The 11,348-nt window shown below is 37.8% G+C and overlaps 1 protein-coding gene across 2 annotated transcripts in view; it reads right to left on the bottom strand.

The window, feature by feature from the left end:
* WDPCP (WD repeat containing planar cell polarity effector) overlaps positions 1-11,348 on the bottom strand; it is a 236,106-nt gene that overhangs the window by 20,937 nt on the left and 203,821 nt on the right. For both annotated transcript variants that reach the window (XM_006083288.3, XM_023746417.1), the window contains one exon: positions 3,692-3,854. In XM_006083288.3, the coding sequence (XP_006083350.1) occupies positions 3,692-3,854 (163 nt within the window). The remainder of the gene's footprint in view (positions 1-3,691; positions 3,855-11,348) is intronic.

Here is an 11,348-nt window from a genome sequence, read left to right as displayed (position 1 = left end):
TTCATTTTTTGGTTGATTTTTTCTTTGTTAAATGGCATTTAAATATATAAAATAAATATCAAAATATGTCTTTGTTTTACTATGGTTGCAAATATCAAAAAATTTCTATATGTGACACGGCACCAGAGTTAAGTTAGGGTTTTTCAAAATGCTGACACACGAGCTCAAAAGGTTTGCCATCACTGGCTAGGCACTTGTTGGTGTAAGGATATAAATAAATGGAACAGAATGGCAGATCCAGAAATAAGCCGTTCCACTTATGGCCAATTGATTTTTGACAAAGATGCCACAGCAATTCAGTAGGGGAAATGAGTTTTTCAACAAATGGTACTGGGACAATTGGATTTCCATGAACAAAATAATGAACTTAGATGCTTATACCACATTACACACAAAAATGAACTCAAAATAGACTCAAACTACTAAAACTTCTAGGAGAAAACAAGAGACAAATTTTGTGTCTTTAGGTTAGAAAAAGAATATTTATATATAACACAAAAAGCACAACCAATGAAAGAAAAAAATAGCTAAGTTGGGCTTTGACAAAATAAAATTTTGCATATCAAAAGGCACTGTTAGAAATGAAAGGGCAAGCCATAGACTGGGAGAAATTATTTACAAATTGTATATCTGATAAGGAACTTATGTTCAGAATATATAAAGAACTCTTTTAATTGAATAAAAAGACAACTCAATAAAAATGGACAAAAGTTTTGAATAAATATTTCACCAAAAAAGATATACTAATGGCTAATCATCACATACAAATGCTCAACATCACAGTCATTGGGAAATACAATTAAAATCATAATGAGATACTACTCTACACCAACTAGAATGGTTATAAAAAACTGACAATACCAAGCATAGGTGAGGATGTAAAGAAACTGGAGCCCTCATACATTGTTGGTGGGTATGTAAAATGATACAATCACTTTGGAAAAACAATTGGGCAATTTCTTAAAACTAACAACATAAACTTACAATATAACCAGCATTTTCACTCCTAGATATCTTCCCAAGGGAAACAAAACATAAATCTATGCAAACACTTAGATGTGAATATTTACAGCAACATTATTCATAATAGCCAAAACCTGGAATTAATTCAAATATCAATCAGCTGATTAGTGGGTTTACAAAATGTGTTATATCAATGCAATATCATACGATTCAGCAATTAAAAAGGAATAAACTACGTGATGTGGCATGTATAAACCTCCAAAATATAATGCTAAGTGAAAGAAGCCATACACACACACACACACAAATTGTGAACTCCATGTATATAAAATTTCCAGATTGTATGATTTTCATTTATATAATATTTCTCTAAGACAGAAAGCATACCAATGATTGTCTTGGCTGGAGATGGGAGTGGGAATTGACTACAAATTGGCACAAGGGAGCTCTATGGGGTGATGGAAATGTTCTAAAACCACACAGTGGTAGTAGTTGCAAATTTTATAAATTTACCATCCATTGCTGAATTGTATAATTACAATGGGTGAATTTTATGTAAATATACCATAAAATATACCTCAGTAACATTGTTTTAAAAAAATATATATTTTATTGATTTTTTACCGAGAGGATGGGAGAGGGATAGAGAGTTAGAAACATCAATGAGAGAGAAACATCGATCAGCTGCTTCCTGCACACTCCCTACTGGGGATGTGCCTGCAACTAAGGTAATTACCCTTGACTGGAATTGAACCTGGGACCCTTGAGTTCACAGGCTGATGCTCTATCCTCTGAGCCAAACCAGTTAGAGCACATTGTTTTTGTTTTTTTAAAGTAAATTGAGGAAGGACTTCTAAGTAGCTGAAGATATTAATTGTGGCTGCCTTCCTTTTCATCTCCCAATACTTCCTCTACAAACAATACAAAACAGAATAAAGGGAGAAATGAAAGTTCATGAAAACCACACTTCTGTCACGACTTGAAGATAGGATGTCAAAAATCCAAAATAATTGTAAATAGAATGGAAAAAACACCAAAGCCCAGTGTCTGATCTCTCCAACTCCTGGTGTTCTTGCAGATCAGAGTATGGACTGCATGAAGGGCCTAAAATTAAAAGTACCATGCAATTAAAAGGGACAGGTTTTTTAGCTTCTGGGGAGGGAAGGTAGGAGGGTGATCAAAGGCAAAAAGGGAGAGGCACCTTTGGTAACGGGGTGTGAAGGAGGAAATAAGTATAAGGGGAAATTTTAGGGTTCTGCAAAACAGAGAACCAAAAAGTGAGGTCATACAACTCTATCAGGAATGTGCAGAGTTTAATTAGCTCCTCTTTGGTTCTCTCATTTCCAGCATCTTCCTGTTCAATTTCTGGCTAGCCTGCCATTCTGGCACTTGACCTAATAAGTAGAACTGTGGCCTTCCCTGTTCATTAATTATCAAGTTTGTTACTTTTGCCCTGGCTGGTTTGGCTCCAGTGGTGGAGCATCGGCCTGTGGACTGAAGGGTCCTGGGCTCTATTCCATTCAAGGGCACATGCCTGGGTTGCGGGTTAGATCCCTAGTAGCGGGCCATGAAAGAGGCAGCCAATCAATGATTCTCTCATCATTGATGTTTCCATCGCTCCCTTTCCCTTCCTCTCTGAAATCAATTATACACACACACACACACACACACACACACACACACACGAAAAAAGTTTGTTACTTTTACTGATGGTGAGTTTGCTGTTTTATTGACAGTGCTGCTGCATAGAGTTTTTCTAGTCTTAAGCTCCAAATCAAATCAGTATTGGTATTCATGAAGCCTGTCATCCTTTACAAAAACTATAAGGTTTTGAACTAGCTTGGGGGTAGTGGGAAGATGGGAGCAATCTCGTAGAACATCACAGATTGCCATATATTGTGTATTTCATATGACAAAGATCACATATTCATATACATCACATATGATATATATATATGTATATATATAAATGTGGTCTCTTCATAATTATTGCATAGAGTTAGGATCTTTAAGGGCAGGTGTATAAATTACAGACCAAGCTACAAATCCTGCCTACTTCCTGCTTTGTAAATAAAGTTTTACTGTAACAGCCACTCTCATTTATATATATTTTTTGTGGATATTACAAGTAGTTGTGAGAGTTTGTATGGCCTACAAAGCATAACACATGGCCTTTTACACAAAAAGTTTGCTGACCTTTGCTTCAGAGTATTATCATCATAACATAATTTTCATTATAAGTAACACTATTACTTTATCTAGTGTTTTTAATTTCACGTTTATCCTTATGTTTGTTTTCTTAATAACCTAATGTGGCAAGCTGAATAGATAGTAAATTATCATCAGATTTCAAAAACTAATGGCTAGCTTGCATAAGTATAACATATAAATTATAATTTAAATTAAGTATTCAAAATTAATATTTTAATCTAATAATATAACAGTCCTAAAATTTAACAACAGAATACAAACAGTTCAAATCATTAATTTTATTTTGGCCTTAAGTAACATTAATTCTAACAATATCTTTCTACATTCACTTTTGCCTCCATCTTGCCTGCTCTTCCATGACCAAAATACTGCAGTCTTAGATGTGAAAAATGCACATTTTTTCTTTTGACTTTCTGAAATTTCATTTAACTCTTAGTTTGCATTTAAACAGGGAATGTTTAAATTGTTTAATACTAAACACTTAATGCAGCAATTTTCTTAGTTCAACATATTTTACCTGTTAGAAGAGACATTCACTGTTCTTTGTTGATTAATATGTCTGTGGATTGAAGAAAAGGGAGAGAGGTGTTCTGGAAATGTGTCTCCTCCTTGGCGTGTTAAAGATAGGCCAACAAATGCTTCGCTTAGCATATCCCCTCTGTCTAAAGGCCCCAGGAGTTCTGTTAAAAAATGATAAGACATGAGTCAAATACAAATAGTTCCCTTGAGTATGATTACAGGAAAGCTTCTATATGCCCCAGTGAAACGTAAAAAAAAAATTAAAAAAATGGCAATTTACTGTGTAGTGCACAGTGGAAAACATATAGTCACATCTCCTATTACTTTTGTCATTCTTACACTTAGTTCAACCAGGGGTTTCTGATAATTGAATAACGAATGTTTTTTGAATTCACATTTAAAAAATTTGCAACAGCATGGATGGAACTGGAGAGCATTATGCTAAGTGAAATAAGCCAGTCAATGAAAGAAAAATACCACATGATCTCACTCATTTATGGATAATAAAGACCATTATAAACTGATGAACAAAAATAGATACAGAGGCAGAACAGCATCAAACAGACTGTCAAACCACAGCGGGAAGGCCGGGGAGGGTTGGGAGGGGGCAGTAAGAGATCAACCGAAGGACTTTTATGCATGCATATAAGCATAACCAATGGACACAAGACACTGGGGGGTAGGGGAGGCCGGGGGAATGTCAAGGGGGAAAAAAAAAGGAGACATATGTAATACTCTTTGTAATACTTTAAGCAATAAAACAAAATTAAAAAATGAAAAATAAAAAATTCATTTCTACTTGATTATTCATAGTGTATCTTTTGTTCTGAGGTGGGTCTCTTGCAGACATCATATATATGGGTTGTTTTCTTATCTATTCAGCTACCCTATATCTTTTGATTGGAGCATATAATTTGTTCACATTTAAAGTGATTATTGATAGGTACATATTTATTATCATTTTATTCTTTATAGCTATCCCCTCAATTTCTTTTCCTTAAAGAAGGCCCTTTAACATTTCTTGCAATATTTGTTTGGTGGTAATGAACTTCTTTAGCTTATATTTGTCTGGGAAGCTCTTTATTTTGCCTTCAATTTTAAGTGATAGCTTTGCTATGAATAAGTAGTCTTGGTTGTAGGTTCTTGCTTTCCATCACTTTGACTATTTCATGCCAATCCCTTCTGGCCTGAAATGTTTCTGTTGAAAAGTCACCTGACAGTTTTATGGGAACTCCTTTGTAGGTACCTGTCATTCTCTTGCTGCTCTTAAGATTCTCTCTTTACCGTTAACCTTTACAATTTTAATTATGATGTGTCTTGGTGTGGGCCTCTTTGGGTTCATCTTGTTTGGGACTCTGTGTTTCCTGGGCTTATGTGACATTTTCCTTTAACCAGGTTAGGAAAGTTTTTTTTTTTTTTAATTTTTATTTTTCGCTAAAAGTATTACAAAGGGTATTACATAAGTGTCCTTTTTTCCCCCCCACCCTTGACAAGCCCCTGCCCTCCCTTACCCCCCAGTGTCTTATGTCCATTAGTTATGGTTATATGGATGCATACAAGTCCTTCGGTTGATCTCTTATTCCCCTCCCTCCTGTCCCCCAACCCTCCCTGGCCTTCCCACTGCAGTCCGACAATCGGTTTGAGGCAGCTCTGCCACTGTATTTATTATTGTTCAAAAGTTTGTAATGGTCTTAATTATCCATGAAAGAGTGAGATCATGTGGTATTTTTCCTTCATTGACTGGCTTGTTTCACTTAGCATAATGCTCTCCAGTTCCATCCATGCTGTTGCAAATGGTAAGAGTTCCTTCTTTTTAACAGCAGCATAGTATTCCATCGTGTAGATGTACCACAGTTTTCTAATCCATTCATCTACTGATGGGCACTTAGGCTGTTTCCAGATCTTAGCTATGGTGAATTGTGCTGCTATGAACATCTGGGTGCATATATCCTTTCTGATTGGTGTTTCTGGTTTCTTGGGATATATTCCTAGAAGTGGGATCACAGGGTCAAATGGGAGTTCCATTTCCAATTTTTTGAGGAACCTCCATACTGCCTTCCATAGTGGCTGCACCAGTCTGCATTCGAACCAGCAGTGCACAAGTATTCCTTTTTCTCCACACCTCTCCAGCACTTGTCGTTTGTTGATTTGTTGATGATGGCCATTCTGACAGGTGTGAGATGGTACCTCATTGTTGTTTTGATTTGCATCTCTCGGATGATTAGTGACTTTGAGCATGTTTTCATATGTCTCTTGGCTTTCTGAATGTCCTCTTTTGAAAGAAGTCTATTTAGATCCTTTGCCCATTTTTGGATTGGATTGTTTATCTTCTTTTTGTTAAGTTGTATGAGTTCCCTATAAATTTTGGAGATTAAGCCCTTATCAGATATGACGTTGGCAAATATGTTTTCCCACGAGGTGGGTTTTCTTGTTGTTTTGTTGATGGTTTCTTTTGCTGTGCAGAAGCTTTTTATTTTGATGTAGTCCCACTTGTTCATTTTCTCTTTAGTTTCAACTGCCCTAGGAGCTGTATCAGTGAAGAAATTGTTTTGGCATATGTCTGAGATTTTGTTGCCTTTGTATTCTTCTAGAATTTTTATGGTTTCCTGTCGTACATTTAAGTCCTTTATCCATTTTGAGTTTATTCTTGTGTATGGTGTAAGTTGGTGGTCTAGTTTCATTTTCTTGCATATATCTGTCCAATTTTCCCAACACCATTTATTGAAGAGACTATCTTGGCTCCATTGTATGTTCATGCCTCCTTTGTCAAAAATTAATTGAGCATATTGGTTCGGGCTAATTTCTGGACTCTCTATTCTATTCCACTGATCTATATGTCTGTTCTTGTGCCAGTACCAGGCAGTTTTGAGAACAGTGGCTTTGTAATACAGCTTGATATCTGGCATTGAGATCCCACCTACTTTGTTCTTTCTCAGGATCGTTGCAGCTATTCGGGGTCTTTTTTTATTCCAGATGAATTTTTGGAGAGTTCGTTCTAGATCTTGAAGAAGGCCATTGGTATTTTAATGGGAAGTGCGTTGAATTTATAGATTGCTTTGGGTAGTATGGACATTTTAATGATGTTGATTCTACCAATCCAAGAACATGGTATGTTCTTCCATCTGTTTATGTCTTCCTCTATCTCTTTTTTCAGCGTCCTGTAGTTTTCTGAGTAGAGGTCTTTAACCTCTTTAGTTAAGTTTATTCCTAGGTATCTTAATTTTTTTGGTGCGATGGTAAATGGGATTGTTTTTCTAATCTCTCTTTCTGAAAGTTCACTATTGGTGTATAGAAATGCCTCAGATTTCTTGGGGTTAATTTTGTATCCTGCTACATTGCCAAATTCATGTATTAAGTCTAGTAGCTTTTTGATGGAGTCTCTAGGGTTTTGTATGTATAATATCATGTCATCTGCAAATAAGGACAGTTTTACTTCCTCTTTTCCAATTTGGATGCCTTTTATTTCTTCTTCTTGCCTAATTGCAATGGCTAATACTTCCAGTACTATGTTGAACAGGAGTGGTGAGAGTGGGCATCCCTGTCTTGTTCCTGTTCTTAGGGGAAATGGTGTTAGTTTTTGTCCATTGAGTATGATGTTGGCTGTGGGCCTGTCATATATGGCTTTTATTATGTTGAGGTATGATCCTTCTATTCCCACCTTTCTGAGAGTTTTTATCAAAAATGGGTGTTGGATTTTGTCGAATGCTTTTTCTGCATCAATTGATATGACCATGTGGTTTTTTTCTTTCAATTTGTTTATGTGATGTATCACATTTATTGATTTACGGATGTTGTACCATCCTTGCATCTCTGGGATAAATCCTACTTGGTCATGGTGTATGATCCTTCTGATGTACTGCTGGATCCGATTTGCTAAGATTTTGTTGAGGATTTTGGCATCTATGTTCATGAGGGATATTGGCCTGTAATTCTCTTTCATTGTGATGTCTTTACCTGGTTTTGGTATTAGGGTGATGCTGGCTTCATAGAATGAGCTTGGAAGTGTTCCTTCCTCTTGAATTTTTTGTAGTAGTCTGAGGAGGATAGGTTTTAGTTCTTCCTTGAATGTTTGGTAAAACTCCCCTGTGAAGCCGTCTGGCCCTGGGCTTTTGTTTGCTGGAAGCTTTCTGATGACTGCTTCAATTTCTTCCATAGTTATTGGCCTATTGAGGTTTTTAGATTCTTCCTGATTGAGTTTTGGAATGTTGTATTTTTCTAGGAATTTGTCCATTTCCTCCAGGTTGTCTAGTTTGTTGGAGTAGAGTTGCCTGTAGTATTGTTTAACATTTGTATTTCTGTGGGGTCTGTTGTTATTTCGCCTCTATCATTTCTGATTTGGTTTATTTGGGACCTCTCTCTTTGCTTCTTGGTGAGCCTGGCTAGGGGTTTGTCAATCTTGTTTATCCTTTCAAAGAACCAACTCTTGGTTTCATTGATTTTCTGTATTGTTTTTTTGGTCTCTATTTCATTGATTTCTGCTCTAATCTTTATTATCTCCTTCCTTCTGCTCACTCTGGGGTTTTCTTGTTGCTCTCTTTCTAATTCTTTGAGTTGTAGAGTTAGATGATTGACTACCATTTTTTCTTGTTTTTTGAGATAGGCCTGTAGAGCTATAAACTTTCCTCTCAGGACTGCTTTCATTGTGTCCCAGAGGTTTTGGATTGTTGTGTTTTCATTGTCATTAGTGTCCAGGATGTTTTTAATTTCTTCTTTGATGTCATCGGTAACCCAATCAATATTTAATAACATGCTATTCAGCTTCCAAGTGTTTGAGTATTTTGGGTTGTTTTTATTGTAGTTTATTTCTAACATTATGCCATCGTGGTCTGCGAAGATGCTTTTTATGATTTCAATCTTCTTGAATTTGTGGAGACTTTGCTTGTGACCCAATATGTGGTCTATTTTTGAATATGTCCCATGAGCACCTGAGAGGAATGTATATTCCGCAGCTGTGGGGTGAAGTGTTCTGAAGATGTCAATTAAGTCCATCTGATCTAGTGAGTCATTTAGGATTGCTGTTTCTTTGCTGAGTTTTTGTCTAGCGGATTTATCCAGTGATGTCAGTGGTGTATTAAAGTCCCCTACTATGATTGTATTGTTGTCGATCTCTCCCCTGATATCTTCCAGAAGTTTTCTTATGTATGTGGGTGCTCCTGCATTGGGTGCATATATGTTTACCAGGGTTATATCTTCTTGTTGTAATGATCCCTTTAGTATTATGAAGTGGCCTTCCTTATCTCTGGTTATGGCCTTCACTTTGAGATGTATTTTGTCAGATATAAGTATTGCTACCCCAGCTTTCTTTTCCTTTCCATTTGCGTGAAAGATATTTTTCCATCCCTTCACTTTCAGTCTGTGTGAGTCCCTTCTAATGAGGTGGGTCTCTTGTAGACAGCAGATGTATGGGTCATGTTTTTTTATCCATTCAGCCACTCGATGTCTTTTGGTTGGAGCATTTAGTCCATTTACATTTAAAGTTATTATTGAAAGGTACTTGTTTGTAGCCATTTCTTTTTTTGTGTGTGTGTGGCTGTTTTCTTTCTGAGCTTGATATTTCTTCTTTTTACACCAGTCCCTTTAGCATTTCTTGCATGGCTGGCTTGGTGGTGATAAACTCCCTTAGCCCTTTTTTGTCTGTGAAGCTTCTTATTTCCCCTTCAATTTTGAATGATAGCCTTGCTGGATAGAGTATTCTTGGATTCAGTCCTTTGCTTTGCATCACTTTGTAGATTTCCGTCCATTCTTTTCTGGCCTGATGTGTTTCTGTTGAGAAATCATTTGATAATCTAATGGGAGATCCCTTGTATGTTACTTTCCGTCTCTCTCTTGCAGCCTGTAAGATTCTCTCTTTATCCTGAACATTTGCCATGGTAATTATGATGTGTCTTGATGTGGGTCTTTTCGGGTTCACCTTGTTTGGGACTCTCTGGGCTTGTGTGACTTTTTCTTCCTCACCTCAGGGAAGTTTTCTGATATTATTTCTTCGAATAGGTTTTCTAATCCATGTTCATCTTTCTGTTGTTCTGGTACCCCTATTATTCGTATGTTGTTTCGTTTCATGTTGTCCCAAAGCTCCCTTAGGCTCTCCTCCTGTCTTTTCATTTTTTTCTCCATTTGCAGTACAGTTTGAGTGTGTTTTGCTTCCTTGTCTTCTAATTCACTAATTCGGTCCTCTGCTTCTCCCAGTCTACTGTTGATACTTTCAATGGTGTTTTTTATTGCAGCTATGTCGCTCTTCATTTCTTCTTGGGACTTACTTAAGTTGTTGATTTTTTCATCTGTTTCTTCTAGCTTCTTGCATAAGTAGTTGAGTTTTTCATCTGTTTCTTCTTGCTTCTTGAACATCCGGTGCATGTACTCTAGGAACCTTATTCTGAATTCTTTTTCCGTCATGTTGCATATCTCTGTCTCACTTAGCTGCTTTTCTGGCGAGTCCTCCTTTTCTTTCCTTTGGGGGTTTCTTTGTCTACCCATGTTTGATCTCACTGACATGACTAGTTGTTGAGTCGTTCAGTGACTGGACCCTGGGTGGCAGTGGCTGCTCCCTGGGTGGCAGTGGCTCCTCGGGCTGTGGTTGCTCCTTGGGCGGTTGTGGTAGCAGCGGCTCCTCTGTTGATAGCAGGGCCTCTGGTGGGTGCTGTTCACAGCTGTGGTGGCTCTTCTGGCTGGTGGAGGGAGGCTTCACACACAGCAACTGTTCCCCAGGCAGAGCGTGTGGTGATCAGGAGGCCGCTGTTGCTTGAATCTTTCCGTGGAGGGGTGCAGGTCCCCTCTGGGCTCTTACAGTCGCGTTGCTTGCGAGTCGTTGCCTCCGGGTTAGTAGCCGCCAGGTTAGTAGCCGATCTCTGAGGTTAGGAAAGTTTTCAGTCATTGTTTCTTCAAATAGGTTCTCAATCCCTAACTCATTTACATATTTCAGAGGCACAAATGGAAGTCCAAACAACCTAGATGCACACTATGGGTGCTACTTTCCATTGTCATATACTCATGTGTTAGACCCAAAGAGGATATTTTTCACTACAATGATTGTGAAAAGTGAAACAAGTGCCCAGCTGGCGTGGCTCAGCAGTTGAGTGTCGACCCAGGAACCCAAAGGTCATGGGTTTGATTCCCAGTCAGAGAACATGCCTGGGTTGTGGGCTCAATCCCCAGGAGGCGTTGTACAGGAGGCAGCCAATCAATGATTTTTCTTTCTCATCGTTGTTGTTTTTTTTTTTTAAATATATTTTATTGATTTTTTACAGAGAGGAAGGGAGAGAGATAGAAACATCGATGAGAGAGAAACATCGATCAGCTGCCTCCTGCACATCGCCTACTGGGGATGTGCCCGCAACCCAGGTACATGCCCTTGACCGGAATCGAACCTGGGACCTTTCAGTCTGCAGGCCGACGCTCTATCCACTGAGCCAAACCGGTTTCGGCTCTCATCATTGTTTCTATCTCTCTGTCCCTCTCTCTTCCTCTCTCTTCAAAAAAAAAATGAGTAAAAACATATTTAAAAAAGTGAAGCAAGCATCCTTTTACTTGTGAATCTGTTAGAAGAGGGTTGGCTTGCATTCATATTTGCAATCATGAAATCCATCATACATAATGAAGGATTAATGTTGAGATTTCTTTCCCATGCAAATGTAAGTACTTTCTCATATGTATGTGTA

This window comes from Myotis lucifugus, unplaced genomic scaffold (genome assembly GCF_000147115.1).
Source record: "Myotis lucifugus unplaced genomic scaffold, Myoluc2.0 scaffold_6, whole genome shotgun sequence".
Classification (NCBI taxonomy): domain Eukaryota; kingdom Metazoa; phylum Chordata; class Mammalia; order Chiroptera; family Vespertilionidae; genus Myotis; species Myotis lucifugus.
The sequence above is the reverse complement of the archived record's forward strand: the minus strand, read 5'-3'. Positions and strand labels throughout refer to the sequence as shown.